Source organism: Pezoporus wallicus, unplaced genomic scaffold (genome assembly GCF_028554395.1).
Source record: "Pezoporus wallicus isolate ANWC-B61680 ecotype Strahan unplaced genomic scaffold, APGP_CSIRO_Pwel_v1 contig_8188, whole genome shotgun sequence".
Lineage (NCBI taxonomy): Eukaryota > Metazoa > Chordata > Aves > Psittaciformes > Psittacidae > Pezoporus > Pezoporus wallicus.
The window spans coordinates 5,212,878-5,232,166 of NW_026640104.1; the positions used below are offsets into that span (position 1 = coordinate 5,212,878).

Genomic DNA, 19,289 nt, shown 5'->3' on the forward strand with positions numbered 1-19,289 from the left:
TGAGATTCAATGATTCTAAGGGCTGAGTTTCATCCCTCCTGGTAACAATAACTTTTCTCCAAGATTCAGCAGAAGTGGAAGCGTGATACACACCTAGTTTGTTAATTTGGGCATGATATCAATATTCATCGTTCATCTCAACATTACCAATGAGAGCAATCTCTAGAACTCCCCATACCAACACGTATCAACCTCTTGCAAATTACGTGAGTCTCAGCACACTTTATACTGAATTCATTATTTATGCATATATACATGCATCTGCAGACATTAGGGCATGTCAACTGTACTGATGCCAGGAGCTGCATACAGCCGCATGGCATTATAATAGTAATAGAAATACCCAGGAGCCAGCAGGTGCTTCCACTGTTTCAAGGCCATTATCTAAGCTCAGCACCACACTGTGCCCCAGTTGCCAACTGCTGCAGAATGCAAGTAATGCAAAGCAATGCAGGTATTACAAACACTAATTCTCCATTATGTATTAGGAACAATGTTTGCACTAGGAATTAAAATATCAGCCCCTCATATACCAAGAAACATTAAGCCTATGCCTAATGGATACGAGAAACGAAAAGCCACATGCCACTGAATAAAATAAGTAATCAGCTTTGTATACCAAAGACTTAGTGAAGCACATGAGCCTCAGCCAGATCAGACCGGAAATGTGACAAAAACAGAGACCATGAGGAAAATCAAATGTGAAACTGAAAAAAGCCATGTACATGGCCATAAGAAAGCACTCTGGTTCCACCTCTACTGCATGCTCCAGCATGGCCAGTGGTGTGCTCAGGCCCAGTTGCCTCACAGAGTGCTTTGAATCCCGATTATAAATTGTGACAGGTACAGCAAAGAAAAATTGCTTTACTACCTAAGTGTCATTACTTCATCTTCTCAACCACAGTACAACTGCCTTCCAGTGAAATATTCATGAAACAAGAGTTCTCTACAAGCTGCAGTTTTTAATATAATGAATAAAAATATCCCAATAATTATTATTATATTGTTGAACAGACCATCAAAAGATACAATATCACTTTGTTCCAAGAATAGACTATAATAAGAAAGTATTAAAATTCCAGCAATTTAAAAACACATTAACAGGGACAAAAAAAAACCTTGTAATGTTTCCAAGTGCCATGAGTTAGTGACATTCAAAAATTAAGAGTCTCGGTGAAATCAAACCCACATTTCCAACATCTTCAGAGCAAGTCTTGTGTGCTTCAAGTTAAACCATTAATTCTCAAGACAAATATTAAACTGCAGGAATAAAATGTTCTGTAGAAATAGTTCTTGACCTCAAATCATCTCTATAGTAGGAATAAACTTTTAAGGTCATTTCCTATACATAGCATACAAGTACCATTCATAAGCTACAATAATCTTCAGGGACAAGGAACTGACAGAAATAGAAAACCCAAGAACATTAATAACTAAGGATCCGCATACAATACCAGGATTTTTCTCTCTTATTTCTAACAGTTCCATGAAGAATAACCTTGTGCAGTCCTTTGATTTCTCTACTTACTTACATAACAGGTACTTGAACGTGCATCAGCAGTATATTCATACCATGTGGAAACAGTACCTGTTTTCTGTATAGCAGTTACTTCTGGATAGGAAGCTTCCCTTATTTTGTACAAGATGTGCAGTTTCTTCCCTCCATTCCTTCTATGTGTAGCTCCATTAATTTGCTGGCTAAATTCTAATAATCATTAATCTGCTGGCCACATTTCTTCCATTTTGTTGCAGAGAATGTACTGCTCTACAAACACAAAAGGATCTCTGCCCACAACTTCACTAGAACCTTACTTTACCTTACTCAATGCTTACGTTTTCTTTCTCACTAACATATAATAGCTTCCTACATTATAAATCCCACTTACCATGTCCGAGTATTAACCTCATATCTGTAAAGATCATCTACCAATCCATATTTATTTCCAGGTAATGCCTTGTATCCACCATGGACATAAATAGATTTTGTCAGCTCATCATAGACACTTGTATGGCCATATCCACCTTGCACAATTGCTCCTTTTGTTTCTGGTACGAGCCAAGAATTAGACCCTGGAACAGAGGGACAAAAGACATAGGTTTAAGGTTTATTATTGCTAACACACAATACTAGGAGTTTTAAGTATATAGAATTATAATGAAAAATGATTCTAAGTACAGCAATAATTGCAATTGAATAAGGATATTAGACTATTATCTGCTATTCTTGATTAAATCAGAAATACATTGTTGTCACAGGTGCCAAGCAGTATCAGATACTCTCCCATGTGTGAGTTCAGCACACACAGAAAGCCAAAAAAAAAAAAGCCAAAACAAAAAACAATACAAACCTTTTGGAAAATAGGAAATTAAGGGTTATGATTAATTCTCTCCCAACCTTAATTTTGTCCCACCAGACACGGCTGATGAGAATTCAGTGCTCCAGCTACCTCAGCTGTGTTTGGAACACCTGTACTCGATCATGAGGAAATTGTCTGGAGAAGCTTGGCAGAAACTGAACTGCTGTGAAGTGTGAGAAGCAAAAAGTACACACAGATACAGATGCTTTGCTAGCAAACTGTACAGTTATTGAGCTAAAAATCAGTTTCCACCTGCCACTTCTTAGTTATTTAACTGCAAATATATCTACTCAGTTGCTGAACACTCACAGAAGGATAATTTGATAGCAGCTCATTAAACTGGCACTCAAATCCACATTTTACATCACCTCATTAATAACTGCAAAGAGACACCAGATAAAACCATTCACAATAGCTGTTGTTACTGAAGAATAAAACAACTGGAAAATATTTCACAATAGCCGTAAGAAAATACAGAGGTTAAGCAGTCACTTGTTGCCTGTGGCCCTGAAATTTCCAATTTTTCACTTCTCCATCTTCCCAGCTGATGACATATGTCACAGAAAGAGCGAGCCAGGAGGTATTCCCTGTAGACACCAGCCTATTCTGGCAGCCAGTTCTATGGGTGTGAAATGGAAGAAATCATTCACTTGCAGCCTCTTGAAGATGAAGTCAGAAGAATACATAGTGTGGCCAATAACTTCCAAAATGGCACAGTCTCCAACCTAAATTGGCTGCCATTATGAAGTTACTTATGCAAAGGTAGCACACACCACACACCTTGCTTCATCTGAAAGTTACTTTAAATTGAATTTCTATTTTTATCTGATATTACATGGGTAAAATTATCTCTTTTTCCTCTGGATTGTTGTGTTTAGTGAAGAGATTCATGACTTTCAGTCAGATTTTTTCTGTGTATGAACATTGATATTTGTGTAATACACTATTTACATTCAACACAGTATATTTACCTTATTCATATGTATTTTATTCCCATCTCTATGTTGTGTATTATCAAGCTATTAAGAACTGCAATTCTGAACACAAACATCAAATTTGTACCAATAATACTGTGTTTTACACACAAATTACCTTGCTAACAGATTGATTTACTTGATTCAATTTATCTAAGAGGATTGGTAAGGAGTCAACCTGCAGCTACAACTTTCTATCACCAACACCAGGGCTGATTACTATTGAAATGAAAAAATGAGAATGAAGATTGACATACATGTTTTTCAAGAAAAAAATCACTATTTCTCCAAATAAATTTTCACAGTGGTGTTGATCATACATATCACAGAATAGTTTACATTTCATAGAATCAAAGATTCATGGAATGGTTTGGGCTAGAAACAATCTTCAAGCTCATGTAGCTCCAATCCCCCACCATGGGCAAGGACACCTTCCACTAGATCAAGTTGCTCCAAGCCCCATCCAGCCTGGCCTTGAGCACTGCAAGGGATGGGGCATCTGGTTTATGTAGCGTTACCATCCACAATAAAATTGCAAGCTTTACATGACTTACAGCTATTCACATTTCTGCGCATCTGCTTGTGAAATAAAAACCATGTGCTATAGATAATTTGAACAAAAATATCCAGCAACTTATTGAAATAAACATCAAAAATGGGATCAGAGTTTCTCCTACTTCTTAAAATTTAGTTGAGCTAAGTTTTGAGTATTGAAATGTGTACCTACAGTTTTGATATTTTTCACACTTCTTCAGCATCTTCAATATTGCACCATACAGACAAAAATACAATTCTGTCTGAATTTACAGACATCACTATGCATATGATCTGTTGGTTTTTTTTTCTAAGTGACTCACTGATATGGATCATCACCTATCTTTTTTAAACCAAAATCCAATTTCTATCGAAGGTATTTACATAACTCTTCTCATACTCAACAAGATCCCACTCTTTTTATCATTAGATCAGATGAAGTATTCAATTGACCAAATCAGTCATGCAAAACTGCACCCTCATCAGCTTAAAAAGCCAAATACAGAAACATATCAGTGAATAAACAAACCAGAAAGAAAATAGGATTTTTTGTTTATTTCCAGATTTCAATTTGTAAGCCTAATAATGTAAAAATAAGACCAAATTAATTTTGAAACAAAATCACAAAAAAAGAACATCATTCCAGTAATAGGGGCTTCTACTTTTCACTTGTAATATGACATTTTTCATCAACACCTGGGGGATTTTCCAGAGAATTCTACCACATCAAGTTTCTCTCAAAATGCTTAGGCAAGTCACTGTGACAACCTGAGACAAATACATGTGTCAGATGTTAAAGTGCGGGACACTGCTACAGGCTGCAATATTCTGGTCGCCTTTGTCAAACAGAATGATATACTTCATGTCCAGCTTTTGCTTCCAGGACACTGAGCAACTGGAAGAAGAGGCATCGACCAAAACATGTAAACAGGAAAAGAAATTACAGCTGAAATAGAAGCTAACCTCACCAGTTTAATGAACTGAAGCTGGGGATATGACTTCTGCAGACACAGCAAGTGAAAATGCACGCTCAGGAACAAGCACTTTGAACAAAGCTGGTTAGATACTAGCAAAGAATAGCAACCATGGTGCTGGCATGAAAGCTCAGAGGGAGGAGAAACAGGATATGGCCAATTACAGACCTTAATCTCACCTCAGTAACAGGCAAATGTTTAGGACAAAGTTGGGCTTGTTTGTTTTTTTTTTTGAAAAGGATAAATAAAAAAATATGTTGAGGTAATGGGAAATGCTTTCACCAAATAATATAAATGTAACAAAACATTTACATCATCTTTACCTAAAAAACAATTAAAGAAAAAGGAAGAGTAGGTGATCTTCGTATCTGAGTAATACCCTTACTCTAGCGTCACAATGGGAAATTGTTAAATAAACCATTGTAACAGAATGGGACTTGAGCATGAAAAAAAAGCAGCAGCAATGAACAGTGTTGAGAGGTGGTGGGATTATTAGCGATACTTCTTAAGGATCAGAATAGGTGGATTTTATGACACTAGCACCAATTCAATGTGTAATAATTGCATAAATTTAGACAGCTCACAGAAGCAGCAGAAAAACATGCAAAATGAACCGGATGATCTTGGCTACAAGAAAAAAAAAGGACCAAAATTTAACAATGACCTAAAGATACTGTGCAATGGGATTAGCAACTTGAACTTCTATAAAATGCAACCTCATCCGCTGATAATGACTGAGAAGAATAAGTAGCAGCACTGCTTCACCAGAGACAGTCATTAATGACTTTCTCACGGATGCAGTACAAATGTCATTTTACTACCTACCAAGTGAGGTGCTCCCAATAAAGTAGGATTAAGTTTAGTTAGCCAGGCACTGGTGAAATCTCACCTAGAATATCCCAAAGGCTTCATTAATCATCCACATTCAAGAGAGATGAACTCCTTGTGGAACAGGTACAGAGATGAACTATTAGAATGACAGGAGAATAGATGAGGTTGCCTTAATTAGTCTTGCACAAGAGAGTACTGGTATCTATAAATATAGTTCAGAGAGAATTCTAGGAAGGGAGACAAGCTGCGTATATTAAACAATGTATCACCCAGAAAACAAGAGAATATAAACAGGCCATTGATAGAGGTAGTGTATGAATTAGAAGATGACTAGCCACTAAAATTATAACCACTTTTCTAATGGCACTGTGAACAAAATCCAAACTGTTTAAGATTAATCTTCATATTTTTTGAAAGGAATTATGAAATATGGTGTTTACATTTTAAAAGCACTAATTTTGATGGCCAAGGTGATAAATTTCAGCGTTTTGCTCATGGGAGGTTAATCACATCCAAAGAATCACATCCAAAGATGTAAAATTATTCCATCATCAAACAATGAAAGGCAAGAAAAGAGAAAGGAACAAAACTTAGTTTCTCGTTTTCTTTTTCTCCAATTCGTGTAATCGTACAAAACTGGGAAGGCCAAATCAAGAAAAACTGCAGATTTCAGCAATAATCTTTTTATCATTCAAAACAGAATAATTAAAATACCATTTTGAGATATGGTTGTTTCCAAAATGATGCTTGAAGACCAGTATTCTTTTAATATGAGATAATAAATCCAGTAAGAACCATGGAAAGTTAGATACATTGGCCTGATCTGTCCTTAAGACAATACAACCTTCACACAGACTAGGTAAAAAAGAATATAGAATCATAAAAGAGTTGGGGTTGGAAAGGACCTTGAGATAGAATCATAGGACAGTGAGGGTTGGAAAGGACCTTAAGATCATCAGTTCCAACTCCCCTGCCATGGGCAGGGACACCTCACACTAAACCATATTACCCAAAGCCTCGTCCAACCTGGTCTTGAACACTGCCCGGGATGGAATATTCACAACCTCCCTGGGCAACCCATTCCAGTGCCTCACCACCCTAACAGGAAAGAATGTCCTCCTTAGTTCCAACCCATCTGCCACAGGCAGGGACACCTCACACTAGACCATGCCACCCAAGGCTCTGTCCAACCTGGCCTTGAACACCACCAGGGATGGAGCATTCACCACTTCTTTGGGTAACCCATTCCAGTGCCTCACCACCATCAGAGTAAAGAACTTCTTCCTTGTACGTAACCTATACACTCTATATCCAACAAGCACCTAAGTGTGGCACCTTCATTTCACTGCAGTGACAAACTTAATTATTTGAGCAACCATGAAGCTTATGGTAACTCACAATCAAGGGGAAACACATGTTGCATCACAGGGCCGTTTCTTTAAGCACTATTTCAAAGAAACATTTTTAATCAAAAGCAACCTATAACCTACTTCTAAAGTCATAATAAAATTCAGCCGAGAAAACAAAATTATACGTGACTAAACCAAACCACTCTTCTTAAAAGAAAAAAAAAATATATCACAGAGGGCTTATTCAGAAGTTCCTTAATATATAAGGAGATTCATAAACCTTACCTAAAACAAAGCATCAGTATTATATTCACCTTCAGACTCACATTGAGATTCTTAGAAGGTTTATGAGGTATTGCTAACCTAAAGGAACATAAATTTCTTTGGGGAGTAACCCAGAAAAGCTTTATGGCTCAAGTTAGTAAAATCATTCACATAATTCCCATACCAGGATTTACCGGTTCCTCAAAAATCGTAAGTCTGGGTAGAGCAAGAAAGGACGACAGGAAGCTCTTTTGTTCCTGCAACGATCACCACACCTTTGGAGTGGAAATGAACTCCTGTGCTTTTGTATGGTGAAAACCTGCCTGTAAACCATGCCTAATTTTCCAGAATTTGACTTTGGCATTGTCTGATCAGTGCAGGAAGTAGGTTCCATCAAAGAAATTTTCAGGCCCTGCACACATTTGATTCACATATTTTGTTGGTAAGAACTACATAGCTATATGAAAAGCTAAGGAGCTCACAAATAATTAAAACCCCTTTATAAGTTTGTTGACCTACACCCCATGGAAATCAGGGTCACAAAGAAAGCTTTAGCACCATGCATCAGGTTTAAAGCTCATTAAGAGGACTGGATCACTAGACATTTCAATTCATACGAACAGAAGGATAAGTCGCCTCTTTCTACACCTCTTTCTTTCTACAGGCACCTGGTAAATGCTTGAAAAACAGCCTTCATTAGGACTAGAAGTCATGGCTGGTAACATTTTAAAAGAACAAAGCAGTACAATTTGAAATGGTTGGACTTGATGATCTTAAAGGTCTTTTGCAACCTTGCTGATTCCATGATTCTATGAAATGTTAAGGCAATCTATGTTTTAAGAATAAGCACAAAGAGAATAAATTGGACTTTAATCTTTCTTTCCATCATGCCCTTTTAGAAAAAAATTTCTTTCCTATTCAGGTGGGTTCACAGAAATGCTTCTATCACTTCCTATGTCTTTTAAATTTGGATTCTGAGCTGCTGACATTCCCCAGAAAAACTAGTCATTCTTAGTTCAAACCACCATCTGGAATTTTAAGGTTAAAAATAATCCCACAGGTGGAAAACTGTAGATAAATGTTACAGATGGAAATTCAGGAAAACTCGCCACAAAATTCATTTAACTTACAGGGGAGGGGAAGGAAGGAGATGCAGTGAGGTAAAATGAAACATGGGAATCAGCCACAGCAGAAATGGTTGTTACAGCATTATAGGCCATGTTCTGCAAAGCATTGCATGCACCAATAATTCTTTATCACATCAGCAGCCTCACTGAAATCAATGGTTTTCAACAGTAACACCCTCTATTTTTACAAGTTTACTTTATATTTGATAAAAGTGAAACATATTTCCTCTATCAAACTAAATTTCTCACTAGCATGTGATGAAATTATCTCCTCAGAAGGGAGGCATAAAAACAATAAAATAATTCATAACCCATAATAATTGCAAGAGAAAAAAGTGCTTTCTCCTACTCAAAGCTTATTGCCATGGTATGAAAGGTTTGGGGGGGTAGAAGAAGGGGAAAGTTGTTTTGTTTCTTTTAAATATGCTTAGTTATATTCTGTTTTATTAATCCTCCACAAACATGGTTTTAACATTTAAAAAGATTAAAGTAAGAAAAAGTTATATATATTTCAATAATAAGGCCTGCAATAAAATCTGCCAGAAAGAAATTGTTATACTACAAAGTGAATCATGCACCCCTTTTCATAACAGATGACAATAATACTGGTACTTCTACTCCAGACTACATAAGCAGCACATTAGGAAGCCAATAATTAATTCCAAGTTAAGTCAATAGACATTACAGTGCATGAGCATGCAGAAAAACAGAACAACATATCTTTGTTTTTAAGAAAAATAATTCTCTGACAGGTTAAAAAAAACTTTGAGAAATGAAGATTTTTTTAAAAAACTTTTAATAGTCAAAAAAATCTTATAATATTGTTGTGAAACATCATTCTAAGACCATAGTTTTAGAGTGGTTCAATGCAGTTCAATCAAATTTTGTAAATAAAGCATATCATGGTGCTGCTGCTCTTATTCCCATTCTCTTTTATCCTTTTTTCAATATAGTTCTAAAATTTCAACAGTACCATCAGAGCTAATGCCAGGAAGCGTAAGAACCCACTGAGTTTTGAAGGGATTTCCCTTGCCTATAAATCTGCTTAAACAGTGTTTATATACACATACATACAGGCCAAAAAAGTTAAATGAAACAGTTAAAAATTTCTTATGCTTTGACATATACTTCTTTGATATTTCGTATTACGCATATTGTGGATGGCCTAAATAACCGAGTGACTCAGATCGATTCTACAGAAAACAAGGAATCATAAAAAGTAAGAAAATGTTACAATTTTAATTAGGAGGCATATAAACATACCTTAAAAAGTATCAGAAGGTATCAATTTTCATGTTTATTCTATGAAAATAATATCTTAGATGTACTATGTGTTAGAAAAAAATATCTTCGTTTAATTCTAGTATTGAAAAATAGGAAAAAAATTACAGTTTGTAAGGGGAATCCCAGACAGCTCTGGGAGGTTATCAACAAAAATTAGTGTTCATTTTCTCTTATTTCCTCTAGAAGCAACATATACAGACTTTAGAGAGAACCCTACATACAATGAAGTTACGACATTTCAAAAAGCCAGAATGAAAATTTTACAGCAACGTTAACCTTCAAAATAATCAAGTAATTTAAGTAAGCACTGTACATCATATTCTGCTCTGACATTTCTGATTTTTGCCCTACTTACTTTTTTTTTAATCTATCTGCTCTGTAGTAAAAGCTGTAAGTCTGTGGTAAAAAAAGGTAAGTTGTATCACAACAATAACAACGTTGAATTTGTGGTTTCAACCTTTGCCTGTTAAAGAGCATCATGGCCGTGTACATGTAATATATCAGCCATGTACACAGCAATACAGAGCCAAAGCCAGTATACTCAAACATGTATGAAATGCTACTGCTTGACATGAAACCTAACCTACATAATTAGAAAGAAAAAAAAAAATGAGGTTAGAATCTGCAAAATACAAATTTTCATGCTGAACAGGAATGTTCTTCACATAGGAAAAAAGTATCAGGAATTCTTCAATCAGTATGTGATAAAATTATTTGAAAGTCACTTACTGATGTAGTACTCTTGCACAATGCTTGTGTAACCATATATGGCAGAATATCCAAAAATTATAATCATAACCACATCTCTGCTGTCGAGCTCTACTATGTGTGCTGAATGACCTTCCACCGCATATTGTTGGCCATGTACAAGTACTGCAGGAGTTCTGGCACTCCACGTTTGACTGTGTATGTTGAAAATCCACAGCTCATCAGTAACATTGCCATTATTTGCTTCAATTTTGCCTCCATACATGTAGATTTCTTCCTGTAAAAATTGGAAGGGAGAGAAGAGAAAGCAAATAATGGATTACAGAAAGATAACATCTGAACTACATATTTCTGTGCTGCGCAGTATTTCATAACTGAACTATCCGATTTTGATCTTAACGCTTAATCTTACATTGACTAGCTCAATATCAGACAGTAATCCCAGGCAACGATATTTAAACTAAACCAACAATGACGATAAGGAGACTATTTCTCTGAAAAATAAACCTAGCCATGAAAATGACACCAAAATGAATCTCAACCAGATTACTTCAAGCAGAAAAACTTTAATTACATGGCTCTTCTAATCCATCCTGCAGCATTCTATTAAAAAAGGGGGAAAAAAAACCCACACTAAACAGAAAGGATATTATATTGTTTTCTTAAGGAACAGTTCACAGAACTAAAATGTGATTTTCCACACACACAGTCTATGGGGATTTCATTCAGCACATGCAGAAGAGAGCACATTCTCTCCTAATAGCAAAGTAACTTAAGTCCTGAGAAAATTCACAGTCATCTGAGCCCAAAGAAAAGGGACAATGTTTATATAGCATCCTCTTGGGCACATTCGCTAAAATCAAATCCCATAGGGAAGTACTTTGAGTTCTTTTAAAGGGATGCAAAACAGATTTTCTAGTCTTCATGAACCACATACCTCAAACAGCAATGCCATCTGGTTTGGTAAGTCATGAAGGATTTGCTTAAATATTGACTGAAAGCAAATCCTACTAAATCTCAGACTTCATCTGGAGTTGCAAACCAAGGCATACAAAGTCACAAAACAAATTCCAGCTTGTTAGTTTCACAGACTGCCTCAAGGACAGTTTGTCCTGGATGGAAAAAAAGTACCTCTGGTTCTGAGAAGAGTTAGTTTTTGCTAGGACATACTAGAACCACATGCACGCTGCATCCCATCTGCATGGTGTTTGTACTGTTTGCAGTTGTCTTCTGCATACAACAGTGCAATATTCTACCCCAAATTCAGTCATACCTGGCTAAATAAAAAAGGAAGGTTCAAGCTTAGAACATTTGGCAAAGTTTTGCTTGGCATGGAATACTGAGCCTCAGAAAATGAGACTAGAAAATATAGTAAGACATAACGTAAGCAGTCTGGATCAACCATGCTGAAATTTCAGACTTGTACAAGGAGCTGATGGGATCTAAATAGAAATGTAAACTGCACACTATTATCATACACATCAAGGAAGATGAACTCAAAAGCAGGCATGTCAAATATTAGTAGAATGACAACCTATTCAGTCCAGCAAAACAAAGGCTTGTGAGGGTTATAATGCTATAAATAATACCTGTGCTTGATGGTAAACTACGAGACCAGGACCGAATGAAAAACTCCCTCCTTACTCAGAGATTAGTCAGTAAGTATCTGACCAAACTGTCTGACCTGTTTTCAAGAGAACACTTGAAATTTCCACAAGTTTCAACTGTTTTGTTTTCATTTGAGGCAGGTAAACATTTCATGATTTGGAATTTATACCACTACTATGCACTGATACTCTGTGTTACAGATAAGTTTGGATGGTGGTGTATGACCAAAAGATGTTCACATCCTTCAGTACGAGCTTATAATAGGATTATGCTACATGTATGTGAGCCCATGTTTTTCCCATTAGGCAAAACAACATTTTAAACAGCATAGTGAAGACCCACAAAAGTTGTAAGGAGGCTGTGCACTGATTCAAAGGCATGGTTTGAACAAGCATCCTCCTTAAAAGGAGCCTATATGGCTCATTCATTACACTGCCACAAAGATCTCAAAAGGCGAATCAGCATCTCTAACACAGCAGATTAAATATTTATTTCTTTATTTTGAAATGCAGACAGACTAGAGCAGAAAGAGGAGCTAATTAGGGAGCTGCAGGTGCTGTAAAACAGTATCCGAAGAAAAAAGATTTGACATTGAGGAAGACACTACACAGAAAAAAAGGCGACCTAAAGAGCTGCATGAACTTTGGAATGATTACTTAAGACAGCTGACAGTAAAAAAAAAAATCCTCCTCACAGTTCTGTTTTAAATGATTCAAAGTTCAGATAAAAGAACACTCCTGTGAGAAGCAATCTTTATAAATGACACAGCAGATCCTGTACACAAAACTATTCACAGAATAAGATGAGAAGGTCATGACAACTGTTTTATCAACCGCAAAACCAGATTTAACTAAGCTTCGCTAAGGGCTATTTCGGAGATGAAGCAGCTCCTAGTGCTGCTGAAAAACACTTTAAAAGTTAGCGATGATCAGCTGAACACAGAGAAAGAAAGGCTCATCGACCAAAGTCAGTAGAATAAATACAGAATGAAAACAAAACAGCACATGCATAGTTATATAGGACAAAACTCAGCATCCTAGGCACATAAAGGTGGACATTTATCTGGAAAGCCTAATCAGGAAGAGATTGTAGGAAGGGTACAAGCGCAAATGGTCTTAAGCAGCCTAAAGATTTTAAAAGAAAAATACAAATCCCATTATAAGCCTACACTACCTTTATCACTTATATAGTTCCTTTGACCTTGGACATGCTCTGTTCCCTACATCATATCTCAGTGTTAATACTGATTTAATATTTCATATAAGCGCAGTAATTCAAGATTTTTCTAAAACTTATCATAATTTTATTCTTTAGACTTTGCAATTTTTCTTATTTCCTAAAAGAACAACATTTATCAGCTGCTCTGACTGTACCCAGCAACGTCACACTGTTATGCAAATCTTGCCTGCATTCCAAAAGAATCTTATCTGGTAGTTACCAAAAAAAAAAAAGTAAAGAAAATGCAGTAAGAGGGTAATTTATAATCCATTTCTAATGAATTGGAAGTAAATTAATCATGTTAAAATAACTACTCAATTTTGATTTTGTATTTCTCAACTGAGTTATGGCTACACAGTAGAAAAGTTTCTTCCTCAGAAACAAGTTTACTGCTTTAGTTCTTATTTAAATCTAATCTGTTCCTGAAAACTTGGCCAAAGAAATACTACTCCTAAACTACATGAAGAACAGTCAATTCCCAATTTTCTTGAAACATAATTATCCATCTTTTTGTCTCCCCTAGACTGTACCCATGCATTAATATATAAATTAATTTTATGTAACCTAACGGGACTCAAATTCTTGAGAACTTTTGTTCTCTGCTTACCTGAGATTTCTAACAGTTTAGTCAAATCTCTAAGAAATTTCTGGATTATTTTTTCCCAAATGATAAATAAGACTCAAGTCACCTAGCAATAACTCATTCAATACAAGCCTGTTTTCTGCATTCAGCATTTGCCACCTGGTTTAGGACTCTGCAATACCTCTTCTTCCTTTTCCCCCAAGACATACTATGTGCTATCACAAAAGAAAAAAACTGAATAATCAACATCTCCACATGATCCAATTAAGCTCCCATTAGATCAGACTGATAAAAAATACCAGAAGAGATACACAAACTCAACACTAATACCAATTAATTTGGAAAAGAAATCAAAACAATCATTCTTTTTAATAAAGCTTTAAAATTGGAAGTAACATTCATTAAACTCAAATGAGCCAAATTAAGTTTGACTATGTATAAAACAGCCCATATTACTGGAAAACATCTTTACATTTACTAGTACATCGGCCTGCATGTTTGCTTCATTCCTATTGCCAGACTCAAAGGAAACAAATCTCAATGGCCCGCCACCCTTCTAAACTCTTGGGAACACTAGCAGTAGTTTAATTATGAGGTTGAATGCTGTGATGCAACCACAAGTTCACTACCAAGTAAGCTTCCAGCAGCAACCATATACACCTCGTATGCAACTTTCTTTCTACTTTATTCCAGGAATCTAGTATTTTCCAATTTATTGTCAAGCTCCCTACCTAGTCACTATTTAGCAAAGCTGTATGTACTTACTTTAAAAACCTCACAAGCCATTTCCTCCAGTCTCTTTATAATCCTATTTCTTATACGAATTATTTTAAAGTATGTGGACATTTTTGAGTATCAAGATGCCAGGAACTATACACAATCTTTGATGAGAACCAACTGATATCAGAGATAGGCAGCACCTTTCCAATAGCCATTCTGAAGCACTGAAGGTAATGTGATTCAATAGTTCAGTTGGTCTAAAAGCAAGAACACTTTTATACTCTTCTCATCTATAAATGCATAAAAAGTCCTAGTCACTTGTCATAACTATACATCAGTGGGAGTCATCTGATATTTTTTTCTTCAGAATAAAGTGGTACAGTACTTTTATTTTAACTAAAGAAGCTTTCTGAGGGAAATGGGCACAGTAACTTATTTCATTCTCTACAGAGTCAATCTTATAGTTTCAATTTACCTTGCACCACAATCAGGCAATACCAGCTCTGCGCTCTCAATCCAGTCTAGCACTAGGCTTTGAAATCTCAGGAGCTCAAGTCAAAAACTTAATCTAATTTCCTCTCTGTGGCTATTTTTTTCTCCCAACTATAAAGGAAACGTTACACAATGACTAGTACACAGCTGAATACACAGCTCAAAGCTGCCATCTCTAGGTGTTATGTTCTACTACCCTTCACACTATATTATTTTTCTGTTTGTTTCTAGAGACTGAACACCTGAAAGGAAAAATATCAAAAGTTTATCTTAACATAACTTAACTGCAAAAGGATGTACCTTTTTCTCTCAAAATTTTTTACATGACATTTTGGCCCACGTAATTCTGATATTTAACGTAAGTACAAGCAACATATGAATTACATGACATGAATAGTTCTGTGTCCATTATTAGTGAAATCTAATTATTAATTAATATGCGTTTTTAACAGCAACAGCTTCTTCATTACACACTTGCTTGCAGCATTCATTAATATTAACGAGAGTGCCATTTCCTCACCGATATCCAAAAGGATCTCTGGTTTAAGACAGGTCTATTGTATTTAAAGTAGCTCAAAATGGTTACTGTCAAAATTGGTAAAAGTAGCTCAAAATGGTTACAGTTTAGTCTGGAATATCTCAAGAAAATATTAGCAGTGTCAAATAAAAAGGTTAAATGATATTTTAAGCCTATATTCTGGACTGATAAATGATACATTACTTGAACGTTTCTCAACTAAAAGGCCCACATTCTACAAGTACCATAACAAGCAAAGATAGCAGTCAGAAAGATCTGACCTTTCAAAGAACAGATAATACATTAGTAATGAGTCAGGGAACTGACAACCTGAAAAGCAATTTCTGAATTGATGCTGGGGCATGCACAGAATCTTGTTCATATTACTGCTGAAAAACGCCTCTATTATATTAACCATGCCATAGACAGTTTCAACATCTCTGGAAGAATAATAATAAAGGAGGACTATATGAAAGGAAGACTGACCATAAAAAGAAACTGAAAGGAACAAGTAGAAAGGATAAAATCCTTATTGACAATATGAAGACAATTTAAGGACATCTGCTCAGATCATATGAATGTTTTCTGTTTACAAATCCTTTCCACTACAAATAAGTAAATAAATAAATAAAGAGCTTGACTTAGCAGGAGGATAATGAAGACTGCTAGAAGAAAAAGTATACTTCAAGATAAAGGTTAAAAATTTCCAGCAGATTAAACCACTGAGAAATAAAAAGTCAAGACATGAAACAGTTTAATGAGCTGCCTGCAGAATTTATATATAAAGAAATACTATATATAATAAGTACTAATACATAATTTTTCAAAGGGATTAGAAACACAGCTAACTAGATACTTTGTGGTGCCAAGAGACACAAACAGACACAAGGAGTATTCTGGGAAGATCGATTGGTAGCAATAAAATGTAGTTAATTTCCCAGTGAGACTTCTTCATGGTAGACTTCAGAGATATTTCCACAGCAGAAATTCATAACAGGAGCTTATAGTAAAAAAAACAAAGCTGACAGAACAATCAGCACCAAGTCACCAGGATCAGTTCTGAAGGAATTCCAGAACAAAAAAGATGATCCTTCTCTATAGTTTGTAAATCCCTCCTTAAAAATGTGTTAGTACCAGAAGAGTGCAAAGCAACAGGCATAAAGGACCAAATTCAGGGAACAAATGGATAAGACAGGCCCACAGAGGAAAAGTCTAACAGCTTTTGAAATGGGAAGTTTTATCTTGCAAATCATTGGATTTTCTTGAAGGAATCAAAGGTCTGGCTGAGAAAGTTACCTGGAATTCCCAAAAGATGCTTGATAGCTTCTTTAAGGCATGAAAAATATTAAGAGACTCTGGGAAAAGCGCAAGGCAGATAACACAAGGCTAAATAATTCAATAAATAAAGGTTTTGGGGGAAAACGGTCACTTAAATGCATAGAGGTCATTAATGGTGTCCCACAGAGATCTACATCTGGGATTTGTTTGTTCAACATACTGACAAGCCATCTGGCACAGGAATTAATGGAAAAATTAGTGGGTTTTGACAATACTATGCTACTCGAAATAGCTGAGATAATGGTCAAAAGCAAAGAATTAATTGCAGAACAATCTCATAACAGTGAGTGTGCAATATGAAGATGAATAAAAGTGTAAATAAGTGTTCACATAGATAAGTATATGTTCTTATGCACACGCATCACTCAAATTTTAACTCTGACCATACAACGGTGGGTTTTTAGTTGACTAGAATGAGGTCTTGATGTTATAACCTACAGTTCTGTGAAAATACCTGTTCAAAGCCAACAACAGATTTTCAAAAAGCTAAAATACAGTTAAGAATTAACAGAAAAAAATTAGGCCTCTGAGGAACCAGTATACTAAAGACTGATTATCTGTATTTCAGAAGGGATATTACAGAACCAGAAGAGGTAGAGGTGATAATGCAATGTTATACAAGGTATGAAATAGCTTCCTTCTAGAGGACTATTGAAAACACAAGGAATTTTCAGCATGAAAAAGAAATGATACAGGAAGGATATGATGGACTCACAGAAACTTGTGGGTGGTACTGAGGAAGTAAATGGAAAATAAGAAATAGTAATTATCAAAATTAAAACAGCTAGTACCACTCTCCCAAAAAGGGGCACTGCTTCACAAAACACACCAGAACTCTTTCGGCACAGGGTAGCATCAATGCTAAAATAAATAGATGGTTCAAAAAAATAAAAAACACCACGCACATGGATTCATAATCTTTCCACAAAAATAATACCCTATATTAGGAAATCTCAGATGCAGACTACACTATTCTGAGGAAGCTTCAAAATGTTCTAGTCATTTTTTCTTATATTCTTCTCTTGGTGTTTGCTGTTACCCATTGTTCAAGACATGTTACCAGGCCAGATGAACACTGTGGTCAGACTTGAGACAATCTTTTATGTTCTTCCCTGATGGGCGTATCTTACAAAAACAACTAAAGATGTGATACAAATTTTGTACTTCTCTGTCATGTAACATGTTTGACATCATCTGCACAAGGCTAAATTAAGCACTGCATTCACTTTTGCACTTACATAACTAATACTAGCCAAAAAGTAACCAATAGACAAAAGCAGTTTTCTTTTTTAAGTAAAGACCTTTTTTTTTTTACTATTCTAAACTACAAATCTTTTTTTTTTAAATATAGTGAAATAAACCTCTAAAAGGGCTTTCAAGAAAGCCATGTGAAGACTACATGGTATCAGTAGAAGCAAAACCATCAGTAGTTCTTATTTATTTGAACTTACAATAAGATGATACTATAGAACAACAGTTTGTATTTTAATATTGCTCTGGTTCTATAATTACAGCACATGAATAAGAATTCATTTCCTACTGACATAGCCCTTACGGCATTAACAGGCCTTAGTGACCCTGGCCAGCCTCACCAAGAGGACCCTCAGTCCCTGACTGCTTGTGACTCTTCCTCCTGGATTGAGCCGGACCCATGCCATAAGTATCTTGTCTCCTGGGTGGAGCCCTCAGGTGTGTGTTGTAGCCTTCTCTCCAGTCTTGCCTCAGGCAATGTCTCCTTGTGCCCCTGATCTCCCTGAATAGTCCCCAGCCCTGGGTCTTTTCTTGCCATGTCTGGGGCTGTCAAAAGAGCCTGCTACAGACCCCTGGCTCTGCCTGCTGGGCTTAGTCCCTGGGGATGGTGCCCAGTCAGCAACACCACTGCCATGGTTCCCAGCTCTCCTTCCCTTAGTGCAACTCCAATTATATTAGTCCCCTTTTATCGGGAGGTTTAGCTCTGAGGATTTATGGTCAGCTAGTAAATGACTTAGATCTATCGCACAATCTTCTTCCCAAAAATTGCGCAATACATCTAAGTACTGAATAAGACACTAATACAAAATGTTTAGGGACTAGAAATTAAATTATCTATCTTCAAAAATAACCCATGTTCATGATGAATCATTTTAAGATCACTAACAGGACACACAAAAGAATTCATTAAATAGGATGTTGAAGAGTCCAAACCTGATATAAAGCAAGAGTGTGTCCATATCTCTGAAGTGGCCCTTTGGATACAGGTACAACATTCCATATACTGCTTTCCAGATTGTAGCTAAAAGAGAAACAGAAAAGTAAACATTTTCTACCTGCAGAGAAATAGAGAGGTTTATATGTTCAAACTGACATCTGTTTGGCAAGCTTGACCAGCCACTGATTATCTGACATGGTTATTTGTTTGCAACAGTAACATG

General features: G+C 36.0%; 1 protein-coding gene across 1 annotated transcript in view; it reads right to left on the bottom strand.

The window, feature by feature from the left end:
• Positions 1 to 19,289, bottom strand: part of ATRNL1 (attractin like 1) — a 507,795-nt gene that overhangs the window by 428,576 nt on the left and 59,930 nt on the right. The window contains exons 7-9 of the mRNA XM_057417243.1: positions 19,063 to 19,150; positions 10,424 to 10,679; positions 1,887 to 2,070 (exon numbers count right to left, since the gene is read on the bottom strand). Coding sequence (XP_057273226.1) covers positions 1,887 to 2,070; positions 10,424 to 10,679; positions 19,063 to 19,150 — 528 coding nt within the window. The remainder of the gene's footprint in view (positions 1 to 1,886; positions 2,071 to 10,423; positions 10,680 to 19,062; positions 19,151 to 19,289) is intronic.